Source organism: Bos indicus, chromosome 27, assembly GCF_029378745.1.
Source record: "Bos indicus isolate NIAB-ARS_2022 breed Sahiwal x Tharparkar chromosome 27, NIAB-ARS_B.indTharparkar_mat_pri_1.0, whole genome shotgun sequence".
Lineage (NCBI taxonomy): Eukaryota > Metazoa > Chordata > Mammalia > Artiodactyla > Bovidae > Bos > Bos indicus.
This window is the reverse complement of record NC_091786.1, coordinates 20,018,405-20,045,845: the sequence shown is the minus strand read 5'-3', so window position 1 is coordinate 20,045,845 and position 27,441 is coordinate 20,018,405. Positions and strand designations below refer to the sequence as shown.

Genomic DNA, 27,441 nt, shown 5'->3' with positions numbered 1-27,441 from the left:
AGAATTAATGCCTTAGGAACACTAAAAAATGATCAAGCAAATATCTTTGATCCAAAAGCTATATTTAGTGAGGATTATATAGCTCTTCTTTTAGAAGTTATAAAATATATTAATTCTTGAAACCAAAATGGATACAAACTACACGGCTATTCAAAAGGCAATCTTTGTAATTATTTTTTTTAAGGAAGTGAAGATCAAAAGAAAAAGAAACCAATTAGATACCTGCTGTATTGACTTTAAAAGGAAGCCACAGTAAGTTAGATCAAATGCATTTACTTTTGTCTTTCAGAATAAATGCATCCCTGCAAAGGGGAGTCGGAAGTCAGGTCTTAACATTTGGTAGAGGTATGCATAAAAAAAACAAGTGAACACTGTTGTCGTGAAGAAGGCTCAGGTTGATTTTTTTCAATTAAGACATTAAAAATCATGTAGTAAATGAAATTACTGAGTTCTGTTCAGTTGCCGATATTTAAAAACAAAAACCCACAATATCCCAAATATTTCTAAAACAAAATTACCAGTCACCAACATATATAAGAAAACATTTCTGAAGCCTTTATTTACAAAAGCTTTAAAAACAAATAATCCCTCTGTTTCGCAAATGTTTAAAAAGGACCACCCAGTTACAGCATTGAAGTATCATGAATAAACAACATACAAGGGAAACAAACGAATGTGGCTAACATTTGGAGATTTGCTAATATTACCGAGTGAAGTGCAGATGACACACATCATAACTTGTAGTCCGTCATTTCAGGGCAGTTAATTATTACCAAAATGCCTTCCTACGCATGCTCTGGTCTGGTCACATATTCCACATGGCTAAATATTTCACAGTCTCTTTTGTCAATATATATAAAATAGATTGCAAAGATATACACAAAAAAATAAACAAGCATTACACTCCTCAGGTAGTTTTATTAGCTATACTGTATATAGCTAATAAATATATAATTTTATATTATGTTGTTTTGCACCAAATTTCTCCATTATTTATCTTTGTAGCAACTATGAAAGCTCAAATTTTTTGTAATTTAATTTGGTACAAAATATACCTAAAGACTTGGCAATCTTTGGATTTGAATGAAACTGATTTGTGGAATCAACAAATCAAGAGCATTGTAAATATGGCTCTAAAATTTTTTAAAATAAGGGTAAACAGAGATGGAATAAAAAGAAGCAGATAAGGGAAGTGTGCTATCATAAAATAACTGCAGCTTCAACATCTTGGGTACCAGTTTCCCGGCAGACATTAAATGTCCAATCACAAAGGATTTTTCCTGAAGGGTGTAAAGCTGGTTTGAAAAACACTTCAGTCACAGAGCAGCCTACACACATGCCAATTAGAAACGGACAGACACTAGATGTGCTTGGAAGATTAACTACTATGCACAGAAACAGCAGTTACTAAGCTCCTCAGTAGTTTTTTGTCTTTTCTTTTTTGTAGTCCTGCTGATTCAACCATTTGCACAGTGCATGTGCTATATTCCATGGGTCAAAAACAAGTAAATATGGTAAAAGTTGGCAGATGGTCATTTTTCCAGCACAGAGCAAGGAAAACCAAAACTGCTGATAAAACAGAGGATTTGAGACAGAATCACTCTCTAAAGTGCAAAATTGATGGTCCACAATCTCAAATAGCTAAAACTCCTGCAGAATGGAAGGGAGACATGAAACAGGGAAATAAATTACAGTCAGTGCTAGTTAATTTAGGAACGGGAAAAAACAAACCAAGCTCAAGTAGCTGAAGTTTATCAAAGTATTCAATACCATGTAGCTTTCCCCACTCACACACGCCTACTAACAAGTGTATTTAAGGCCGGATTGAACCTGAATACTTTTCTATTTATTAAGATCTGAGATAGGAATGGTAGATACTTAGTGCTGAAAGGCAGAAAAATAAGCTATGAAGAAAAAAAAAAAGTAATGTCTACTGTTCAAGGGATTCAACCAGAGATAAAACCTATATACAAGCATGTGTGTATCTCAAATAAAATAAAAATAAGAGAACTATTTCATGTCATGACTGCTTGCTGGCTTCCTCTTCATATGCATTCCCTGTGCCATTCTGTACATAGGATGAACCAGAACCAAGGCCATACAAATGACCACAATATTTGGCATCATCAATATGATCTTCAAAGAACATCTAAAAAGGAATTTTGGAAGGAAAAAAAAAAAAAAAGATAATTTTAACCAAAAGGTATGACTGGTAATTTATTATTTCATCAATGTAAGTACTGACTATTCCTTAACTATGACAGCTCTTATCTATGGTGCTCCTCTGAAGCCACACATTTAAATTAAACATATAAGACTGATGTTCTTAAGAAGTACAGAGTTCAAAAGAAATCAAAGAAAAAGACTACCAAAAACTATATAAACACAATGCCTTTCCTATTAACACTCAGACCATTTTATGAGAATTTGTAAAATGGAAAAATGGCAGGCATTTTTAGTCCATTAATTTAATAATACTTAATCATGAGAATGAATAAAAATAGCCAATAATGGGTTGGGGAAGGGGCTAAGGTTTATAAGTAGCCTTAAGTCTATGTGAAAGGCCAAGACTTTTGGCTAAAAACAAACCCCAAACATGTCTGGACAGCAAAATCTGAACATTCACATTAGGTTATTATCCTTAATTAAGCCAAGAAAAATAAAGATAACAAATTAATAGCAGAGAATCCACTGTTACCCAAACCATCAAGGCGTATTTTTAAACGCAAAGCTGAGAACGCAAAAGGTTGTCTTGTAATTCTCTAATGGAGCACTATGAAGACGTACAAAATATTTACTCGTCAGGAACACAGTCCACATCACTTCTGAATCAATACCACTTGGCAAAATAGCTATATGCTTCCTATTACACGTATTATTAATATATTTCTACTAAAAGTTCTAAATTCCCAGAATTATCCTCAGTCATTTCTTTAATGTCTAAGAGGATATCCTCTAATGAATTCTACAGTATTTTGCAAAAAGGAAAACGTTTTTGTAAGCAAAAATGTCCACTGTTTTCTTTTCACATAACTGGCTTTCTTTTCTTTCCATTTATCTATTAAGTACACCTATGCCCATCACTTAACCTAAGAGTAGACTTGGATTCATTAAATTTCACTTTTCTGTAACTGACTTCTTTATACTTGAAGAACTTCTCTCTGCCTTTTGCCTCTTAAGGAATGTCTGCCCAACATGATTTTTGACTTACCTACTATTTCAGATTTATTTAACCTCTTTAGAATTCAAAACCTTTTTATAAGAATCTACTAAACAGCCTGAGTCCTACTCTGTAAATCCTCAAAGTACTGAAGTACGGCAACAGTTTAATACCTAAGAAAAGACAGTGCCAGGGAAAACTTAATTATATGGATTCCTTGAGAAGGAAATGGCAACCCACTCCAGTATTCTTGCCTGGAGAATCCCATGGGTGGAGGAGCCTGGTGGGCTACAGTCCATGGGGTCGCAAAGAGTCGGACACGACTGAGCGACTTCCCTTGACTTGACAGAAGCAATGCTAATGTGATTAACAGGAAGTACTCTGGAGTTCCCCTATTAATGTATATAACCTTGGATAAACGCTACTGGCCTCTAGCCTCGGCTTCCTCATCTAAGAAATAACATGGTTGGACCTACATAATTTCTAAGGTAGTTTAAGTTTCGTATTCTACTAAGAACTTATTTTCTTCTTTTCCTTCTGAACTGCATTTCAAGATGACTCATTTTTGATTACTTTCATTCAAGTGTGGTGGATATGACTTATATGGCAACTGTAATTATATCTTCACTTAGTATGTACTTATTGCCCCTGAAACTTTTGCCATTATATTTTAATGTTCTCAACCTAACAACCAACTGAGAAAAAGGCACTGATGTCTTCATACTTCTCTCATTTTGAAAAAGGCCATTCCTGTGAGCAGTGAGTCAGATCCTGCCTGATGCTGCGGTCCTATCCGTTCCAGCTCTAACTGTTCAGCAACTTCCTGTAAACCACCCTACAAGAAAGAAAAATTGCTTGTCAAAAGAAAAACATTGCAACATCTGGATTCAAAAATTACATAACATAGACAATGATCAAAACAGCAATGAGTTTCAATAAAGATGGACCTTATGAAGATCAGCAGAAAATAAGAGAATGTGAATCACTGATGCATTTGTTGAATGTGGGAGATGTTTATAATTCAATAGAAAATGAGATCTTAATTGGGGAAATTTATCTTCATCATACCCTTTAAGGGATGTGATGGCAAGTAATTTCCCACAAGATATGGGGGCACCAGATCATATACAAGGTAACACAGGCTAATGTTTACTGAGTACACTCACAGGCCATCTCTCCATCCATCAATTCTTATAAAATGGACTGTAGGCAGGTACTTTATAAATTTTCTTAAGCTTCATATAAAAAGTTTCATCTAAATATCTCTAAACAGCTCATTTAAATAATGTGCACAAAACAAAGCTGTTATGACTAATCAATCTTTGACTACAGTTTTTGTTAGATAAAAAGAAAAAGAGTATGTTGTTATAAGAATATAACCCTTTAGAAGGGTCTGCTAAACACCCACCTGTGTAAATACTGCTAGGATTAGAAAGGAAAGATAATGAGATTGAAAGAAAGGAAGGGAAAGAATAGAGAAGGAAAGAGGGAAGGAGAATAAAGAGGGGAAAATGGGAGAAGAGAAAGCAAAGAAACAAACATCAGGACCAACGACAAAACTCACACAAAGAAATTTCTCTCTAAACTGCTAAGGCCTCTACCAGCAAACTAGTCCTTTTCTACATCACAGCTTGAAACAGTGCTTTGCACAGCAGTTGCTTCAGGGCTAAAAACAGCACAAGGATTAGGTATCATTAGCAGCTGCTCAGGAGAGCAACAGAGTAGTCATTCAGTATGGTTGACTATACGTCAGAAAGTACCTTTGTCATCAACCTAAATTTTAACACTTCCAGTTACTCAGGGCATATTCAGAATGTCTAATATGCTCAGAAAATTTTCAACAGCATACACATAATGAATAATAATTTGGTGCTCTGTTCGCTGAAACTGTCACTATTCAGACATGTCAAATTTAAAAAGAATATTTCCACAGCCAGATAAAAATATTTAGGCCTTGATTCTCAGCATGCAATACTTTCAGGGGATATCCTGTCTAGAGACATGAGGACAGCCTACTGTAAGTTCACCTGAGTCACAGTAGAAGTCTATTCAAATTGCACAGAACTCTGCTTTTCTTTGGTGCTACAAACATGAAGTAGTATTTCTTAAAAACTTCCCAGATTGTATGCTATATCCTGTAATGAGGTAAGGGAACTTCAGCCCAAAGACTGCTTCTCAGGATTTTCAGTTCATCTGTCAAAAGCAAAGCTTCCTTAAGTCAATTCCTAAATTATTTCTTCCTACATAAAACTCTTTAAGGTTTCACCATCTCCTAAAAGTATGACTCCTTGCACTTCTAAAAAGCCAAGGAGGAGAAAACTTGATCAGCCTTGATGTAGGTTCTATGAAGCAACAACTTTATGTAAATGTTTTTCTTGAGTTACAGCTTAAGCACTAACACATTGTAAAAACAAAAACCACTATGTTCTTTAGGAGTCTGTACCCCTAGCAGTGAATTCACTCTAAAATTAAGAGCACTTTTCCTGATAAAGACACTTTCTTTTTGAAAGAATTAATGCTTAGAAGTAACAAATCATTACACACATGGTAATAAGCATCAGAATGTAAGCTGCTGTTTAGATAGGATCTACCCAATTACCAGCACTTACTACTAACAAGATGATGTCCATGGGTTGGTAGTGAGGAGGGAAAAAAAAAGAAAAAAAATCCCTTTATAGGAACATGACCCCATGACTAGACCTGAGAATATAACCTCCAAGATAAGCTGAAGGGGAAACTCTTTTTGCTACATGACTGACTCTAGCTGTACACTGATGGTCCCGAGACTTCCTCCTACATGTGTTGATTATGTGTTGGGAGACAGGGAGAACTTGCATTTCTGTGTCAGACTCAGATTCTGTGCTAGTTCATATTCAACGTGGCAAAAGAATGATAAGAATATGATCTTTGGTTTGAATCTTGCTAAAGCTTATTCTGCAAATATATAATGAAGCTTTGAATAAGGATTTCTTATAAACTATTTTTATGCAAAAAAGGAATCAGATGACAATGTATAATCAGATAATGTGCATTTAATATAAAACTTAAAAATAAGGTTTAAATCAACATCTAACCTAGCATCTTTTAAGTCAGTTACCCACTCTGAATAGCGTGTTGATTACAAATAAAACCATTTAAAGACTTACTTTGAGATTTTTGCAGCTCTTCATGAGGTACTTCACATCATAAATGACAGGAAAAAACAATCGAAGGATCTCAAAGAAGTCAAGTTCTTCTTCAGGCAAGTTAGAGTTGGTCAGGATTTTGATTAAGTAGCCAAAGTCATAACCACTATGAAAGGGTTAAAGAATACAGAAGAGGGACCATAAAAACCACTGTGAAAAAAACATTTTTTTTCAATACAACTTTTAAGTGAGTCACACCGTAAACGGGAGAGGAAAAAAGAAATGAACCAGAAAAAAATGCACAAAAGAAGAGAGAAAATAAATACATTTACAGTTATAATGAGGAAATGCCATCATTCACAGACAGTGATAAGTATCATCAATCAGGAATATTAATATACAAATCTCTACAACTATCCTAGGGCTGTAGTCACTGAACTACTATTTAGCAGATCCTTCAATAGAGAACTCTCTAAAATCAAACTGTCCACAGCAGATGTCTCAAAAAATAAAGATGAAAGGAGACTTGGCAAAAATGTCAAAGATAGCAAAAAACTGGCAATCAGAAGACAAAAATAATGCCTATCTTCCCATCATTTATATAATACAATCATACATTTCAAAAACCCAAACAGTAAATTCCCTACCAAAGTATTTTCACTTAAGTAATTTTATAAAGAAATACTCTCTTCCCTCAAAATTTTGTTCCTGTCTCAATCCCTCAGAGATACTAGTGGGAATGTTGTACATGAGAGAAGTGAAGCTAGTGAAGCTGAGAACTACTATCTAGAGAACAAACAGCCAGTTCCCACATTCTCAAATCAAGATCCTGTCCCTACTGTCTGGCTTTTTCACAGCTTTATCCCTCCCTGCACTCCATCCCACAGTCACACCCCTTCTCTTCCCTATCAATCTTTCCTTAAGACCTCGCACATGATGCCTTCCCCCAAGAGCCCCACTCCCACAGATTTCACAGACAAGTTGTTTTCTGCACCACCATTTAAAGCACATGCACTGTTTTCTCCACTTCTTTAAAGGGCAGGTGTCACATCTTGAATTTTTTTTTCCCTTATGACACATAGTTGGGACTTAAATATTTGATGAGAAAGGCTATTTAACATACCTTTTAAAGTGAGAGTACATATAAAATTTCTATTCAGTGTTTAGAGTTTTACTTCTTACTTTAAAAAGAGGGTAAAAAAAGCTTTAACATTGGAAACCGTAAGGAATATCAAGATATAAACAATAAAATCAGAGATTGTAGCCTATTTTGTAACTTAATTCCTAGAATCTTATCAAACTGCTTGACTTACGGTAGATAATAACTTTTTTTGATGAATAAATTTTTCATTCTAAGGCTTAGCAATGTTAACTCTATTTATTAAATAAATAAACCTATGTAATAACACAGATGCCAAATGGCACTGCTGGACTTAAACCAAGGTCTGTTTTTTCAGCCTACACTCTTTCCACTATGCAGTGCTATCTCCCTTAGACTGAAATGGACCCCACATCATTAAATGAACCTTTAAGGAGACCAACATTAGCCTGCTGAGCTATATGGCAGCCAATTCTCTGCTGAACTAAGCCCGAAATGCTGACACCATGACCCAAGTCAAGTGTGATGCAGCTAGAAAATGGTGTAACACAAATACCATTTGCAATGTAATCTTTTACCTATGAAATGATAACCATTTGACCCCTTCACAGAGGACTACTCCTGATGTCATAAGAAGTTCTGCAAAGTACTGGGTCTCAATTCCTTCCTCCTCATGTTTTTTAAACTGGATACCAGATGTTGTGAGCAGCTCTATAGAGTCTTGGGCATACATGTCCTCCCTGGCAGGAGAAAAAGAAAGACAACATTCAAAAGTGCCGTATTTCAAACTGTTTCTCCCACTGACATCTGCAACTACAGTGCCAGAAATATCGAGAGAGAATGGGCCTGAGTCCATTTGTTCCAACATTTCATATATATGGAAGGTAAATGTGACTGAAATACAAAGGTCAACCTAATTTTAGAAGAATGTTCATACAGCAAATTATCATGTGAAACAGTCCAATGGTGAGACTTTAATCTTTACTATCCATCTCATTAGCCTTTCACAAATTAAGTAAATTTAACTGGGTTCAAAACAAAAAACACAGGGTCCTCTACTCACCGTAGCTACCACCACAGAGTAACAGACATGTTCTTATCCGGACTTTCAGTCTCAGCAGCCATTTTAATGCTGCCAAACAGAGCCGCAGCCACAGGGGTGAAGCCTGTGTCTGTCTCCCAGGCTCTCAGCAGAGAGAAGGGAAAGAGATTGAAGGGAAAACTCCTGCTGTGCCTGCGTTAAACCACACTCTCTTAAAGAAGGAGGAGTTGCTTCCTCTCACTACCGATGAGCCTCTCAAACAGTTCCAATCAGCAGGAAGCTGTTTAAAATGAAAGACTCTGCTAGAGCAGCATTACTTTCTCCTTCTAACAGCTTTACTCCTAGAAGATTACTTTTCAAAATCAAGACAGGAAATCTAAACATAAGCCAATCTTTCAAGATTTTACTTAAGCCAAAAAGAAAACCATCTTTAATATCTATAAGCACAAGCACGCAGGTATCCAAAATACTATATTAAATCAAAAAAGTGATCAAAATGAAGGTATGTTTCCAAGAATGGAAAGTATTTCATGCAGTGCCCCTGGATGTTTCTATTTACTTTGAAAATTGTGAGAATACTGATTTCTACCACTTAGCAAAAGAAAGTTCTATAAAAGTTTTAATAAAACTAAGGCAAAAGGAATATTGCCTTTGAAAAGTAATAAAACTAGCAAATGAAGTATTTAAAAATAGGAATTGCAACAATTAATCTTAAGTCAAAATTCCCTGGAAAATTATGCCAAAAAACTCTTTCGAAAGGATATCTGAATAAACCCAATTCAAGTTTTTTCAATTACACAACAGATATTACTGTCCTTGTTATACAAAAACATGTACTTTAAACAAGTAGAATCTCACTCATCATGCCCAGATGCTCACTAAGAGACATTCTCTAGCAACTATAACCAACCAAAGGCATAAGAGACTCCTTCTCCAGGCTCACATTTTCTGGGCCATATGCTCACTTTACTTTTATGATCTCTCTCTTAATCATAATTTAAGCTTGAAGAGGGCAATGATTTTTGTCTGTTTTGTTCAATGGTATATTACCAGGGAGTACTGCACTATTTAAATCAGTATTTCCCAAATGCCCAATGATAATAATCACTCACATTAACTTGTCAACAATATGGATTCACAAGTGCCACACCTGGACATACTGGATCACCATCTCCAGGAGAGAGACCTGGATGAGTACTCTGGTGTTTTATGATCAAATATCATATTCTACTTTAATTTTCATGTATGTATCAAGTCTAAATTCACTTTAGAGCAAATTCCCAAACACTGATCAGTACCTAACAGTTCTAATTCTTGGATTTCAGCAATAGAAAGCAGGCAGAAGAGTTATAATGACCATGACCAACTTTCCTCAACATTATGTCCCTGGGACCTAGCACCACTGCTGACACATTCATTCTAGGAACTCAATAAAAGTCAATTTTCATCTTTCTTCAAAATATCCAAGATTCATGGTGTTCTTTCTTCACATTAGGTAGAACTGGTTTTACAACTGACCCTTTCTATTTAAATAATATTTTTCACTACATCCTTAAAGGTCTCTCAAGATATTAACATTAGGATGAATGGCAGCAATCAACTACAGCATGAGTTTTTCTGTATGAGAAAAAATGTACGAGAAGAAAAATGTCTTTCAAAAAACGCAGTAACAAAGCAGTTGTTATAAGAACAAAGATGTTTCTAGAAAGGAAAAATGTCTATTTTACCAAAACTGAGACCCTGATAGGTCACCTCCTACTCACATACTGAGATCATAGCACTACCTTAGTACAGAACAATGTTCTGATGATCAGCTTGGGAAAAAAGTAACACAGAGCAAATGAAATGGTAGAGAACCGATTTTAAAAAGGGTTACCTTTCGGGAAAAAGATAAAAGGGAATTTTCAGAATTAAAGGACTTATACAAGGTTATTATCAGTTTAAATAGAGATAAGTACCTTTCACCCTTGACAAAGTTGTGGAGAGTATATTATTAAATCCAAAAGAGTGAAAACAGAGTCAGGCTAAACATAATGCAATTAGAAGCCATACTATTACACCATTGACAACACTATCCTCTAAGCTCATCAGCCCTGCTTGTCTTTAGATCTTATATATGCTAAGGATCACACTACAGAGAACAGAGGTCCTTAAACGGCACTACCATCAACTGGGGCTTCTCTAGTGGCTCAGATGATAAAGAATTCACTTGAAATGTAGGAAACCTGGGTTTGATCCCTGGATCAGGAAGACACCCCTGGAGAAGCAAATGGCTACCCACTCCAGTATTCTTGCCTAGAGACTCTCACAGATAGAGGAGCCTGGTGGGCTACAGTCCGTGGGGTCACAATGAGTTGAACAAGACTGAAGGGACTGACCACCACCACCACTACCACCATTAATTGTCCTACAGCTTCATTTACTATTTTGCAAATTGGATATAAGATCATATGAAACAAGCAGAGACTGTCAAACAGAAGGATACTGCAGTATAGTAACATACTCAAAATGTATTCAGCATTTCCCCATCTAACAGTTTGTAAACAATCTGTCCTCACCCCAAAACACTGGAAACTTCCCTAAGCTATCAAGACTACTCTTACCAATTATACAGAAGTACTGTAAGTAAAGAAACTGGGTTGTGACCCAGGACTTGAGTTAGAATTCAGATTCCAAATTGTTTCCTAAAAGAAACACCAGGCTCAAGGATACTAATACTTCTCCCATATGTAACCTGTAAGTGGTTCTGTGGGCTGGGCTGACCCAATAACTGATTTGAAAGGAAAATGCACCCAAGTTTCTAGGAATGATCTTATTATCACCTCTGATGAGCCTTCTATTCACACAATGGACTATGACCATAATAAGAATCTCTTCATGAGAAGGATAACTTTTACAACAAAGACATATATATTTCAAATTGCACACAAAGTTTGAAAGCAAAATTAATGTTGTAAAGTTATCTTTTTTCTATCAAAAAATATTTTCAAAACCCAGTTTTCCAAATTTCAAAATAGTGGCAGTTATGCTTTTAAAATAACAGCTCTAAAACTCAAAGTATCTGAATTTAAGTCTTCTTTATCCTGATTTTTTTTTTGTCCCATAATAAAAAGAAGAAACATAAAGTTTTGAAATTTTAGGTTTTAAATATTTCCAGGGTAGCAATACCAAATTTCATTTGTTGTACCTGATGGAAATCAATGTCTAAAATTAAACTAAAAAAAAACAAGTTTGGGTTAAATTTATTTCCTACTTACGTCAAATTAAATTTAAAGTTAAACTGCCAAGTTGAAGTTCCTGGTGGGTATTCTCCTTGCTCATTCATAAATGTCAGTCCTAGCTGAATTATCTTCAACAAGTCTACATTACACCGCAACAGTTGGTACTGATAGTCAGCATTGCTCCTGAATTCTCCAATGGGTCTTGCAACCACGCCTGGAAACTCGGTGTCCTGTAAAATAGTTTTAAGGGTCATTACTTACTAAACGGTCGAAACCACAATCCAAAAATTCCTAGAATAATTAATTTTGAGTACACATTGTTGGGGTGATATTCTACACAATTCATGTTCAATTACAATGTACCTTTTAACTAGAAGAGTATTACTTTTTAAAACGATAAAACCACAAACTTAATGACTTCATCTTACTTTAAATATCATATCAGTAAAAATTACCATGTATAATGTACACATAATAAATGCAACTAAGTACTCTATTCCCGAGGAAGGAAGAAAAAGAAAATTACAAATTCATGTTTTTCAACAAGTATGTGAAACTATGCTAGCAGTACTGTAATATTAAAACCAATGAAGACGGTTAAAAAGACTAGAAAATGTACCATACTTTTTATTTTTTTATTTTTTTTTTATTTTTTATTTTTTTTTTTGTACCATACTTTTTAATTGCTTTTCTGAAGTAAGCATTTAGATAAATACCAAAACCCTCCTACTTTCTTGGCCTAAAACAATACTCTCTACACTCCAGAGAAAGCACACGCTTAAAGACTGCATGCCACCACTCATTCCTGTAGAATGCTATCACATGTCTAAAGTCGTCACTGCTTTCATTTGAGAAATAAATGATCACTATGAATTTCTACTGGAAAAAATAACTTCATTCTAATTATGGATAAGAAAATACATCTATTAAATAGGACATTATCTGTGTACATTCAAATATTCATATTTTAACCAACCAACCTGCCCCTCCCAAAAGAAGCATATTTATTTATTTGTATTAAATGTGCTAAGAAAATAAACATGTCATTTTAGTAGTAAAATTCAAATTAAGAAACTAAGAACAAAACCTAAATTTCAATTCTTATGAAGGAGAGAAAGGGAAACTTTTCTAAATTCAGTCAAACTCAACAACCACTTTATTGGATGCTACGTATCATGCTAAGTGTTGGGGGGAGAAAGGATGATTAAGATACTAAGCTCTTTCTTCTCGAAGCTAATATCTAGAATACAGTAGAGAAGTCAAAACAGACAGTGCCCAAGAACCAAAAAAACTAGTTAATTGAATAGACAGGCTAGGCAGAGTGAACAGTATATGCAAAACTAGAAATGATTAACAACAACACAGTGTGTTCATGGAACTCCACTGGTAATTAAAAAACAAACAAAAAACTACAGATCAACAATGCTTCATTGGGAGATCTGAATTTTTTTGTTTGAGAAAGACATCTAGGAGCTCCATCTGGTATTAGTATCAGGCCTTAGTGTTGCTAGGAGCAGACCTGGCATTCACAGCTAGGTCCCAATGGGTCTTCTGCTGAATATAAACAATTAAACACCGTAATATCAGACAAGGCCAGTCTGTAATCATAACTGAACATATGCAAAAACACACACACTGTCCAAACCATAAACATGATCAAACCTCCTTCTATCTTAAATAATGAGTGACTGTTGCTTCTTTACAGCTTTAGCCTCACTCTAGTCTTCTCTCATTCTAGTTGAGACTCATTAAGATATCCTATCGTGGAATTACCCCAGCTTGAGCCCCACTTCTTCACTCCCTAAAACCACTGCCACACACCCCAATTCCTAGAAGGTCTTTCCAACACTAGCTTATGCAAATAACCCCATGGTACTAAGAATGCATTTTCCCTCAATGCAATGAGTAAGAAACACAACTTGTCACATTACTGGTGTGTTCTTGGTGGTCTTCAGTTGGGAGGTCATTGACAAAATTATTTTCATTAAATACCTAGAAAAAAAATCAACCAGAAGGGTTGAATTCAAGATGTTTTAAAATCCTCTTTCATAAAAGGCATTTTAAAGATTTTGCTCATAGGCATACCATAGCAACGTAATTATATTTTCGGATAACTTGACGAATTTTCTTCATCTCTTCATCCAGGTTGCAAGCCCAAACTTCACAAATTCTTTGGCTATGATCTACAGTTGCTGCTGGCATAGTGAGGGCACAAGGAGTTTAGCTGCCAAGCATCAAAATGTTATACTTGATTGAAGATTTGTTCTGTAAATACTTTATCCTTTATTTATGTACCTGCAAAATAAGAATCAGTTATACCAGGAATCTGAATCACAGAATGAGGTGATAGAAACCTAAGAGATATTTATTTGAGGTCTTTGATTTATGAGAAAATCAAAGTTTAGGACGTGACTTGTCTCAAGTCAGTAGGAGGAAAAGGACAACACAGGTTTCCTGGTTCTAATGTTAGATAAAAACTGTTTTCTGCATACACACTAATCATTTTTAAAAACTTTCCATTAATTAAAAATTTCTCTGAATTCAACTCACTCTCTGAATAAAACTTTTATAAAGACATCCCTTTTCAGGTAAACATGAAAAGTCACATACTGATACACGTGACAAGATCAGATGTTACTAGGGCAAAGGTAGTATTAGTACTTGCTTTTATTCCTAACTGAACATTCAAAGTCTGGTTTAACTACAAAATTTACCAGAATTTATTTAGGTCAGATGAGAGGGGCCAAAAGTAAATAATTTTTTTCTTTTAAAAAGTTCTTTCTGAGCAATAAATAGCCACAGAAACTGTTTCAATGTCTGTAACTGCTGATGGGAAAAAGAAGGGAAGCGACAGTCTCTGCATTTCAAACTCTTTCTAATTTCCTAAAAATCCGAGCATTTTCCCTGGTTACCAAACACACATGTCACGTTTCTGGTTCTTACAAACACAGGTTTCATGGTAACAGTACAGACCAACATTTTGGTTCTGAAGCGGGGAAATTCCAGATCCTCTTTCGCTTTTCACACAAGTTTGAAAAAACCACAACAGACAAGTGTAAAAGGGAGCTGTGACCTCTTCTTATAACTCTATAGTCACAAATGTAACCTCGAGTGCTCTAAGAACAGAAACCAAAGATCGAAGGGCTACTCCCTTTATAACCCACTTCACTCGGTTACACACACACAGACACACACACACACACACACAAAATTTGGAAAGGCCCTGTCGTTGAACATTGCTTTCCTCCACCTCGCTCTCTACTACACTTCCAGAAGACCTGAAGAGGCACCAGAGGCCTTCTCGTTACTGGAGGTAGCCAACTCCGAACAGCGGGTTCCCAACGAAACGCGAGGACAGTACAGACAGATTCAAGTCACAGATAACTCTCTTCCCTGGCAAAGAGCCAGCGCGAAGGCTGCTGATAACCACTGACTGGAACCCGATTGAATCCCAAGCCCCGCCGCGAGAAGAACTGCGAGGAGCTGACGGTCTAGGCCACCGCCCTCCACTCCCAATTTCCGTCCCGCACCACTGAAGCCCCAGGTACAAAGCCTTCGCGTCATCACCCCGCGCCACCCCCTCGACAGACCCCCCAGCCCCAAGTACCTTCCCCCCCGCCACTCGCCGCCCGGCCCGTCCCTGCGCCCGCCGCGCTCCAGCTGGCGCCATCGCGCGCCCTCTCAGGTTCGTCGTTCCCGCCCCCTTCCTACTTCCCCAACCCGCCCCTCCCCCCCCCAAGTCTGAGGTAGACGCGAGATCTACTTGTGTCGCTGAGCTCGCGCTCCTCCTCTTCCTCCTCGCCATAGAGACAGCACCCAGCGGCGGCAGCGGCGGTGGCGGTAGCGGCGGGGGCAGCGGCGGGTGCCCCATAGACACCGCTCGCCCGGCAAGGGGGAAAGGGGAGCCGAAGCTTCGCCGCACCGCGCTGCGCTGTCGCTTCTCGCGCGTCCGGGCGGGGGCGCCGGATGATGACGCCATCCGCAGAGGGGGCGGGGCACGCAGGTGACGGAGGCTGAAGCGGTGGAGAGTTAAAGCGGTCGGGCTGTCTGGCTGGTTGGGGCGTCAGGGCCGCGGACCGCCAGCCTCGAGCTGCGAGTTCCCTTCTCTTCAGCTGCTGCGCTGACAGTAGCATGCCCCCCCGGCCCCTAGGACCCCCCGCCGGGCCGGCTTAGAGAAGACGCGGCTGCCCAGCACTTGGGCCGGGCCGTCCCTGCCCGCTCCTCCTCTGTCGCTGGAGAACCGCCGGGCTGAGCCGCTGGGAGAAGCAGGCCAGAGCCTTCTGGGGCCTCGGCCCGGGGACCCGTGGAGGATGAGCTGGCTCTTCCCCCTGACCAAGAGCGCCTCCTCCTCCGCAGCTGGGTCCCCCGGTGGTCTCACCAGCCTCCAGCAGCAGAAGCAGCGCCTGATCGAGTCCCTCCGGAACTCACACTCCAGGTGACTGGCCGCTGCCTCTCCGACCGAAGGAAGAAAGTAGGGCGGGAGGGCGGGCTGGTGCTAACCACACTCGCAGCTCCTCAGGCCGACTCCCGCCAGCTGCCGCCCTTTTTTTTGGACATATCTCTCTTGGTCCTGGGTCTCACGCTTGCTCTCCCGTCCCTGACCCACATTCAGGATTTCTTCCGGGACGCCCTTTCCCCCGCTCCCGCCCCCACCACTGCTCAGCTCCCCTAATTCCGACTTCCCTCATCTCCCCGGACACACCGCTGCCGGCTGCAGTCTGTCTCCTGTCTTGTCTGCAGTGTGCCTTGCTTTGCCCGGCTTCCTCACCATTTCCTTTTACCCACCTGTTTGCCGCGTTGGCCGAATTGTTAAAATACTATACTTGGCTAAAAAGGAGATTACTCTTCGCAATTCAAGTTTCACGAATAGTGGACTATTTTTGGAGAAAAAACTTTGAACCCCAAAGGAAGGGGAAAACAAAGTTTTCATAAGTGAGTTCTCTTCTGGGAGTAACGTACTCAATCCTCTTAAGTCTCTAATAGATTTACCCTGTTCATTCTAACCCACCTCCCCGCAGCTGGTAACTATCAGTGGGTTCATTTCTCACTTTGAGATTCTTGTTCCTACACTCAGGAATTACCTTCAAGTCATTTTGATTGTTCTGCTGGCGTTGTTTTTGTTTCGTTTTGTTCATTTTCAGCGTGGTCAGGTTAGAAATATTTTGCAATTCAGATTATTTCAGCTGTTTTTATTGCAGGTATCTGTGACCTCTAGTGGTTTTAAAAAATTAGAACAGCCTCTTCATATGAATTATGCAACTATATTTACGTGTGTCAGCATGTATTTTAATGGAAAGATATCTGCATCTTAATAGACTATTCATATATTTGAAATACATCTTGAGATATTAAAATTGGTTAATTCTAGGAGCCATTTTATGTGTTATACTAATTTTTTTCTAAACAAGTTATAGTGTGGAATAGTTTTAAATTTAGGTGTATTGTTAAAAGAAAAAAATCATTGCAAAATCGGTTGGCTTTAGTGAGGCCTGTTGCTGATTGAACTTCAGGTGTTCCTTGGTTCTTTTTCTTTTCTTTTTTTTTTCCTTTGGTTCTTTTTCTCAATTGTTCTGCTGTTCAGAACTTTAGAAAGGTGAGAATTTGTGGTATTAAACAGGAAAGAATAGCATGGTGTTTGATGTAATGGTAGCTTTCTTTTTGGAAAATTAAGTTCGTAGAGTTCTTAAAAGTCAATCTGACTCTGGTTTTCTCTACTGACCTGTAAGAGTCACTTTTACAAAATATGTTTATAAATTAAGGATACTCCTTTTTAATAAACATAACAAAAGTTCTCACTTTGGAAGGCCGTTTGTTTACAATTGCCAAAATACTTTCTAGAACCATACCTTTGGAATTAATTGCTTTTAAGCCTTTAGGATATTCTGTTAGATATTCTCACAGATGGCAAATTTTATTCTTTGAGGTTGGAGTTGAATTTTCAAATACTCCAAAGTCCCTTGCTGCTGAGGCTGGTAAATAAGGAAAGTGATGTGAAATGTATTGTGTATTTTTCTGTGTGTGTCTCCCAAACAAAGTTAGAGTTGAAGGCAGGAATTGCTAATCTAAGGAATTCTGTAATTAGCTTAAGAGGATCAGTAAATACCCTGAGTCAAAAGCAGAAAGGATCTATTTTGTTTGTAATTTTTTTTTGAGCCAGAAATTATGGATATATAATTAGACATGTGACATTGTCTACAGTATTTTGTGATATTTTATGAACAGCTACCTTTAATTGCTTTGATTCTTATAATTTCTTTTATAAAAAATACTTGAAGTTTTTATTGAAATAGTTCACATTTATAAACTATACTTGGATAATTCTGGTGACAATGAAGTAGGTCATGTACATGGCAGTTTTTAAAGAATGGTATGGTCCCAGAAAAAAATTTCACCTATTCTTGTTAAGTTTGCCCTTTTAAGTTATGACATACATTTTAAAACTAGCAGGTAAAAATGAAACATCTGTGCAGTATCTGACAGTATGTTGCTTGAGTAACCAAATTCAATACTACAACTTAAAGATTTTTGTACAAAAAGACACTGCAATTGGTTATTCTGAAAATGCACTCTGTAAAAGTTGAAAGACTGTTTAAAATGGTATTTTAATGAATACTGCAGAACTTCTTCAATTATGAATATTAATGTATTGTTGCACTCCACCCCTCTGCCTCATGTTTCATACTCTGTCCCTTCTCCATTTACAGGATCAGCAGCTCTTTTTCTGCCCTCAGTGTCTCACTTTTTTTCTTCTCAGTAACCTTTCCCCACCCTATTCTCTCATCTACCTTCCAACTTCTGTTTTCTTTTAACTACTTATAATTCAAAAAAATCCCGTATCAGGAAAGAGTCTCTTTAATTCCCTTCCCCTAATTTAAACTTCTTTTTTAGTTACTTCAAGAAATTCTCTTTAAGTCTTATTGGTGAGGCAGGGCAAATGAAACACTGTCATAATGATGACCAAAAAATTGTTATATGGTAGCATGTTTCTGTCTGCTCTGAAAATGGAAACTGAAAGTTATGTAGATTACTAGGCTGAAGTAATATATGCCACTTTCTAAGTAACAGTCATCATAATATTCAACTTACCACTATATTTCCTGACTTTTTGGGGCAAGAGTAGAACTAATTCTGTTGTTTCTTGTACTTCCTAAAGAAGCTTTAAGTCACACTTGATTTCCCATTTAACTCCATACTTCTGATTTCTTGGAAGAATATTACCTTTTTGGGTTCCTGGTCTGCAGGCCCACTTCTTTAATGGAGGCCAAGCCCCTTCAGTCTCTATGGGTAAATAGTGATTGTTTACTCCAGTGATGATGGGCTTATTCCCACTGCTAGTTATTGTCAGAAACTTAACCTAATCTTGGTCAGCGGAGTTGGAGAAGAAGTCTTTTGGGGAGCTACATGAAACATTTTTCTTAGTAATAGAGATGTCTAAAAGGAAATGCCTCTTTCTGTTTTGGGGTATTGTGTTACATGGGATGCCTGGAACTGCTTGGATCATGAAGGAAGGAAGGCTGACTACTGGATGTGGTAGAGTAGAAAGATGGAAAGTCTGTGATGATATTGTGATACTGAGTTAACCAGGCCTGGAACCTTTCTGCCTCTAGACTCCTGTCTGTATGAGATTATACATATACATTTGTATTATACATACAAATCACACGTTCGAACTGATTTTTCTATTACTTGTAGCTGAAACCATCCCCATTGATACACACCAATCCCAGTATTTAAAGATTCTTTAGAATTGAAGCTGTTAGGTATCTCCCTGCACTGTACCTGACAGCCAGAAAATACCAGAATCTGATGGTAAATCAACAGTTACCATCCTAACTATCCTGGTTTTTCCTCTCTCATTAGCTTCTTTATTACTTTACTTCCTTAGCTCTGAAACAATAGCCTGAAGCTGTGCTGTGAATGGTATTGTCTGTAATTAACTGCAAAGATTCAAAGTTATACAAATAGTGTCTTTGTTACCTTTTACTTCGGGATATCAGCTCTCTCAAATAAAGGACTTCTCATTTTAATAATCTGTTATGTGGTAATTCTGGTGCTATTTTATATTCAAAAAGAAAATCTAATTTGGGAGTTATTATATTTATCGGAATTGCTTTCTTCTTTTTCACTCTGATATGGGATGCTAGACAAAATGAATTTGAAGAAAATAAATGCAAACAAGCAAAAATTAATGACATCACATCATAATACATTAATGACTTAGGTGAACTCTAAGCTTTAGTTCCCATCTGTAAAATCAGGAATTGGGATTTTTATCCTGTAGAATTGTTGATATTTAAGTAATATGTATAAACATTTATTAGAGTTTCTGACACACAGTAAGCAGGTAACAGATTGTATTCCTTCTTTCCACTGCATGGTATCAATGTGCCTACAACCTTTGCCTCATAGCCTACTTGGATCTAGCCAGCTTGTTAATGAATCGCTCACAGATCTCCATTTGTCTCTGGCAGGGCTACTTCTGACTTTCCATTCAGAAAGCAAGTCCATTCCAGAGAGTTTTTCTTCATAAATGAAGTGTAAAATTTAATTTTGAAAGGTTTCAGACAATACATGTAGAGAGACTAGAATATTATCTGACACACACTAAAATGTATCTATAAATGCCAGCTATTTTATATTTGTATCTTGAAGATTTTTAAGATACAATTAAGATATAATTGTATCTTAAATACAATAGACTATCTACATAGTCTATACACATCATTTTGAAATTTTCTTTTGCACCAGTCCTTCGATATTCTTTCTGATTACCCAAATCTTTAAAAAGTCTGTGACTTCTTTGGCGAGTCTGCTGCTGTATAGTTTTGTACCCTATAGCTATTTAGTTTAACCCCTGCTCTCAGGTATAAGGCTATCTCCTGTAAACTCATGTGTTTCTGAGTAAGCCCAGATTCCAAATCTTTCTTTCTTGTAGTTTTTACTGTCAGCTCAAAAGGACTCACATACAGACTTTACAACACAAAAAGTTTGTAATGAGAGGATATGTGTATATGTTTTAACCAGTTCAGTGCTGTATTTTTTTTTTAATGGATCTGTTGTCAACATAGTGTGAGATTTTTTTCATTAAAATATCCAAATTTCCAACTTTTAAAAAATAGATTTTATTATTTAGAGTAGTTGTAGGTTCACAGCAGTTTAGCAGCAAATACAAAGATTTCTCATACAGACTTTGTCCCCTCCAACTTTTCATTCAAAATAGAAAGATCTGGCAACATAAGTTATGTAAGAATAAAACTTCCTTGTGAAAGAAAAATCACCTTAACTTGTTGCAATAAAAAATCCTACAAGAATCTGCTATGACAGCTTATTGAAGCTGCAGAAACCTACAGAATGTCAATATTTTGACTCTATAAATTTGAACTCCTAACAGTGAACTTAAAAATAATGTATAGCGAACGATCCCATAATTAAGGGAATTTTAATTTGGTACGTTGTCATATAATCTATAACCAGTGATTAAAAGTTACAGTTGTAGAGTATATGACACAATAAAGCATGTTACAATTTAAGAATACTTTTCCTAAATAGATAGTAACAGTCAAGTGTTCTTTCTAGTTAATTTTCCACATAGTAGTATCGATCCATACCTGCTTAAAAAAAAAAAGTTACCACACAGGTAATTATTTCTCCATTGCTAGTTGAGTCTGACTACATCTACTTTTTGCCTCCTACTTCTGAATTTCTTCCAAGCTGTCTCTCCTGCCTGCTCACCTAAGCCAGAAACCTGGTCATCCTGTTTTCACTTAGTCATCTGTGTTACCACTGCATCATGCTGTTCTCTCTGCCTCCATCTTATTCCCTTTTCTCTTCCACATGGGTGCCAGAGTAATCTTTAAAATTTGAGTTTGATGATGTTGTTCTTTTCAGTGGCTTCCTAACTCTTGCCAGCTTCTTTAGCTTAATGCCTGGTTGTCACAGAATATAAGTGATGTGACTCATGAAAAGGTGTCAGCAGACACAATGTGAAGTTTCTTTAATGGCAAAAGATACAGAGACTTTTAGAGACCCAGTGTTATTTCCTACTGAAGCTTTTCTAATTGTCCTCCTCTGTCTGGAATGTACACTTCATTTCCTTGGTTCTGTTTCCTGGGGTTAACTCTTATCTGACTTTTAAATGTAGCTCAGATACTATTTTTCCCCCAAAGACCTCATTTCCCCCACCCCTGTTTAGGTTAAGTTCTTTCTCCTGTGTTCCTATAGCATCTCTGTCATTATCCAATGTCTTCTAAAGAGCAGTGTTTCAAAAATAGCTATGAAATAAGTGGTCTGTGTCAAATAGATACAGAAAACAAAATTGAGTACTCTAGAATTTCTAAAAGGCTTTATGCTAACATGCCTCAGCATTCTCCAGGAGTAGGGTACAGTATGAAGCATCTTCCAAACAGAGCAATGAGCCATCTATTCAACTATTTATTTTAAATTTCAAGTTTCTTAATAATTCACTTCATATCAGCTGGTGTGTGTGTGTGAAGGCAATGTAATAGGGAAGAGCTTTTGTATTCTATTACAAGTTAATTAATAAAGGGTTGTTGCCTGTAAACTTCAACTACACATAATGGTCCATCCCTAGAAACCCTGCCTCCCAAGTAATCAGCATTAAGGCCTGATGAGGCCCACCTGTGAGTGCCTTCAGGAAGGAGGAAATTAGCACCTCCCCACTGGAGGCTGACCAGAAACAGGAAATACTTGACTGTACTCCCTTCCTGTTTAATATAAAAGAAACCTGAACTCTTCCTCAGGCAAGATGGTACTTTTAGTACATGAGTCTACCATCCTCTTGGTTCACTGGCTTTCCAAATAAAGTCTATTCCTTGCCCTAGCAACTGTCTCTGGATTTATTGTCCTGTCCTGCGCAGAATGGTACAGGCTTGGACTGGAAACTCAAGTGCTGTTTTCTTTTGTTCCCCTGAGGATATTGTAACAAATTTATAGTCTTCTGTTTGCTCCTCTAATTCTGTATCTTTGAGTTTTTGTGTGTGGAGCTTGTTGAGTTTGGTGCATGCCTCTAATGCTTTTGTTTTGTTCAAACCTTCTCTGTATGTAAGATTCCTTGTAGTCTTGTTTGTGGGTCTTTAGTTCTGTGTATCCTGGCCTGCCTCAGTTGATAGGTGAGGAAGAATGACTTGCTTTGTCCTGGGGCAAGCTGATAGTTGTCTTTTGGAGATGGAGGCTCCTGGGAGTCAGGAGCTTCCTGAGGTGCTGCCCCCTTAGAGGCTCCCTCCCCATGGATTTCTGGGGCAGACAGAACGGTTGTCTGCAGGTTGAAACAGGCCGGACACCAGGAGAGAGCTCTAACTTCCTGCTGCTCCAGGCTTCTTCTCACTGTCTACTCAGAGAGGGGCTCCTGCCCCACCTTCCACACTCAGATTTGCCGTGACCTGGTTCAAGGGCTTCAGCTTTGCATTGGTCTTATGTTTGGGGGTTGTCATTAGTTCCTATATTTAATTTTTTTAAACACTTATCTTTTCCTTTAATCTCATCCTTTTTTAATCTTTTATCTTTCTAAGATTCCTCAGAGTTCAGTGTATGTATGGAACCCTTTACTTTCCAGCACTGTTATATAGATTTGCTTCTTAAAAGTCAGTTTCAGTATTTCCTGGAGATTTAAATGGGAGAGGGAAATTGTCTAATGTCTTTATCTAAGCATCTAAACCTTTTATCGACAAGGATCACCTAAAACCCTTCCTTGAGTTAAACAAGGGGAAATGATGGAATCAGAGTCTTGATCTTTTTCAGTCAGTTGGTGACTGAGAAAACAGACGGGACCACGCTGTTTCCATTTCCTTGGGAGATGCAGGTGCTGAATGCATGGTAGCTGTTCAGCTGAACCTAGTCTTAGTTACAGAATCCAGGTTTACACAAAATATAAAGTGAGGAGATAAATGATTCTTCTGTGAAAGGGATCCCAACCATAGCTAGTGTGTCTTGCATTTCAAGGTCTGTTTACGTATGGTTTTAGGGGCTGTCAAAAGTAGAGTGGATGCCAGTTAACCACACATTCTGACAAAAGTTAGCTGTCTCAGCTTTCTTGAGTCCAGAACAGACTCAGAGTTGCTGAAATAAAACCATAGTAATTCACTTTTCTCAGAGAATCTAGAGAATAAAATTATTAACAGAAGATCATTTAAATTTTCTCTGGTGAGATTGCAGTATTACTTTAGAACACATATGTGTGTTTACATCCAAAGAGTACTACCTGTCAGTGTAAAGATATGACTGTAAGAATGTTTATCAAAGCATGGTTTATAGCAGTAAACTTGGAAACAATCTAAATATTGATGCTGAAAACTCAGCCTCTGTGCATCAATCAGAATAAAATCTGAGACAGAGTTTTGGCTGAAATAGAAAAGAAGAGCTTTATTACTTTGCCAGGCAAAGGGAGACACAGCCCACCTGTGCCCTGGAAAGCTGTGTGTCCCAACCTGGGACGATTTGTTGAAAGGTTTTAAAGCGTGTTCAAGGGCAGAGTTGCTTGTAAGGAGCTGTGTACACCCATGCCTTTAGTCTGGCCTGGGGGTGGGTGAGGTGGGGGGCAGTCTCCTCCCTTGTCTCCTCCCTTGTCTCCTCCCTTGTCTCCTCCCATCCCTGATTAGCAACTGTTTGAATTTGCCCTTTCAAGGTCATGGAGACTGGAGTCTATTCCTACAAACCAGAAGTGTGGGGACTTAGAAAGGCTTCCATGCCCAGGAACCCCCAGGGGCCTGCTTAGTTTCAGTATTTAATGGTACAGAATAGGTTAAACAATATATTAGAACATTATGTAGACGTTTAAAACTCTTGTAAAATAACATTTACTGATTTGGAAAAATAATTTTTTTCCCTGTTGAGAAAGAATTATTTTTGGAATAAGTTTTTAAAAAGCTACTTGAAATAGCAAAAAATTCAAAATCACATTTGTGATAAAGATTCGGGGAATGATTCTTATTTTAATTAAGTAGAACAAGCATCTGCCATTTTATCTAACACAACTAATGTAGAGAAGAAAGCAGCTTTCCTTGATGCTCTTGCTCTTAGGGTTGGGCCTGAAAATTAAACCAACTAAAGATTAATAGGAGAAAAGTACACAAATTTCATGTGAGTTTACATATCAGGGAGATCTTCAAAAGGAAATGAAGAGCCAGAGAAACAGAACTGAGCATTTTGTACTGGGCTTGATGAAAGTCGTGGTGACAGTTGTGGAGGGATGTGGTGGGTTAAGGAGTGCACAGCACACCTTAGTGATACTGCCAGCTGAGTGCCAGCGTGCATGCGTGCTCATTCGCTTCAGGCCTGTCCTTTGCCACCTTTGCGACCCCACAGATGTGGCCCGCCAGGCTCCTCTGTCCATGGGATTCTCCAGGCCAGAATACTGGAGTGGGTTGTCATGCCCTTCTCCAGCGGATCTTCCCGACCCAGGGATTGAACCCAGGTTTCCCACATTGCAGGCAGATTCTGTACTGTTTGAGCCACCAGGGAAGATCTGTGTTGCAGTGAAGCATGTCACATGAGTTATTGGGTTTCCCAGTAGATATAAAAGTTATTTTTACATTATACTGTAATTTATACATTATACTGTAGTTTATTAAGTGTGCAATAGCATTATGTCTTAACACCAATGTATGTATTCTAATTAAAAATACTTTATTGCTAAAAAACACTAACCATCAGTATCAGTGAAGCACAATAAGATGAAGCATGCTTGTAATTGTAGTAAGTGGGAGGGGCGGGGGCCATGTTGCAGGGAACAATGATGCCTTAGCAAGTCCGGCTTCTTAGGTTCTTTCACTGTCCCTGTGTCTTCTGAGATTCAGATGCTCCTTCCTCTTGGTGTAGGGTGGGCACCTCTTAATGAGGTCTTAAGACCTATTTTCTGTTTTAAGAAAGAAAGATAAGGAGGGAGAAGGTCAGAGTAACTTTCCTGTTTCTGCTTTTTTCTTATATTCCTTCAGTTTAAAATATTGAAGATGCCAAGGTGCCACATTTAGGGGCAGCATGTCCTCAACCCATCAGTTGCCATGGCTAACCTGTTTTGGAATTTGTTAATGATGATTCAGTTCTCGTTAATATTACGAATACTACCTTTGACTTCCCTGGTGGTTCAGATGGTAAAGAATCCACCTGCAATGTAGGAGACTTGGGTTTGATCTCGGGGTTCAGGAAAACCCCTGGAGAAGGGCAACATAATTATGGGGACAATGAACACTTCTAGCCAAAAATTATTTTAATCAAATTCACTTTGTTTTCTATAAAAAGACAGTGTCTGAAAAAATGACTTAACACTTCAGTACTACAAATTTAGACAGGCTCCAACTTAGATATGTATGTTAAATGTTTGCTTAATGATGCTAAAATATATTGAACAATTATGGTATTATATGGGGAGGGCTTTACCTGCATTATCTCACTTAATCTAACAACACTTTTAGCAAGATGGGTATTTTTAACATCCCCATTTACCATGTGAGAGATAAGGCTTAGGTAGATTGTGATCACACAAGTAAATGGTGGAGGAAGGATTTGACCCCAGGAAGCCTAATTGAAGCCTAATATGCTCTTGGTCACTAAAATGCTCTACTTGGCTTTGATACTGTTGTGATAAGTATTCCTCTGAAGCATTGACACCATTGACATCTAAGATAACAGAAACAAAAAACTTAAGCCATTTTATTGATTACACAGTGTTTATATCAATACAACTGGGAAAACTGTTTAGTATCCTAGTCTGAACCTGATCCCCAAAGAGAAACTTTAAGTTAGTCTTAATACTGAATATATTTTCAGTCTTTTCCCAACTATTTCTTCTCTTCAATCATAACTTCAGTCCACGAGATGTCAGAGGGGACATCTATGATTTCTCCGTAATTCCATCCCAACACTCTTGAACCTTTCAGGCAACCTGAAATTTACATATTTGAGAGGCTAGGTTTTTATCAGAAGGCAAAAAAAGTCATCAGTTCAGTTCAGTTGTTCAGTCGTGTCCGACTCTTTGTGACCCCGTGAATCGCAGCATGCCAGGCCTCCCTGTCCATCACCAACTCCCGGAGTTCACCCAAACTCATGTCCATCGAGTAGGTGATGCCATCCAGCCATCTCATCCTCTGTCGTCCCCTTCTCCTCCTGCCCCCAGTCCCTCCCAGCTTCAGAGTCTTTTCCAATGAGTCAACTCTTTGCATGAAGTGGCCAAAGTATTGGAGTTTCAGCTTCAGCATCAGTCCTTCCAATGAACACCCAGGACTGATCTCCTTTAGAATGGACTGGTTGGATCTTCTTGCAGTTCAAGGGACTCTCAAGAGTCTTCTCCAACACCACAGTTCAAAAGCATCAATTCTTTGGTGCTCAGCTTTCTTCACAGCCCAACTCTCACATCCATACATGACCACTGGAAAAACCATAGCCTTTACTAGACTGACCTATGTTGGCAAAGTAATGTCTGCTTTTGAATATGCTATCTAGGTTGGTCATAACTTTCCTTCCAAGGAGTAAGCGTCTTTTAATTTCATGGCTCCAGTCACCATCTGCAGTGATTTTGGAGCCCCCCAAAATAAAGTCTGACGCTGTTTCCACTGTTTCCCCATCTATTTGCCATGAAGTGATGGGACCAGATGCCGTGATCTTCGTTTTCTGAATGTTGAGCTTTAAGTCAACTTTTTCACTCTCCTCTTTCACTTTCATCAAGAGGCTTTTTAGTTCCTCTTCACTTTCTTCCATAAGGGTGGTGTCATCTGCATATCTGAGATTACTGATATTTCTCCCGGGCAATCTTGATTCGTCCCCCCAAAAATGAGGAAAATAAG

At 38.0% G+C, this 27,441-nt stretch overlaps 2 protein-coding genes across 2 annotated transcripts in view; one reads left to right on the top strand and one right to left on the bottom strand.

Moving 5' to 3' along the window:
• Positions 1-532: 532 nt before the first annotated feature.
• On the bottom strand, positions 533-15,563 carry CNOT7 (CCR4-NOT transcription complex subunit 7). The gene is made up of 7 exons (XM_019953414.2): positions 15,411-15,563; positions 13,733-13,942; positions 11,684-11,877; positions 7,963-8,124; positions 6,307-6,451; positions 3,885-3,995; positions 533-2,149 (listed from the first exon to the last, which is right to left on the bottom strand). The coding sequence occupies exons 2-7, from the start codon at positions 13,847-13,849 to the stop codon at positions 2,021-2,023; spliced, it is 858 nt and encodes a 285-aa protein (XP_019808973.1). The 5' UTR covers positions 13,850-13,942; positions 15,411-15,563; the 3' UTR covers positions 533-2,020.
• A 382-nt stretch (positions 15,564-15,945) lies between these two features.
• The window catches only part of VPS37A (VPS37A subunit of ESCRT-I), a 32,420-nt gene continuing 20,924 nt past the window's right edge, over positions 15,946-27,441 (top strand). Inside the window, exon 1 of the mRNA XM_019953413.2 lies at positions 15,946-16,082. Within this exon, the coding sequence (XP_019808972.1) occupies positions 15,958-16,082 (125 nt within the window). The 5' untranslated portion in view covers positions 15,946-15,957. The remainder of the gene's footprint in view (positions 16,083-27,441) is intronic.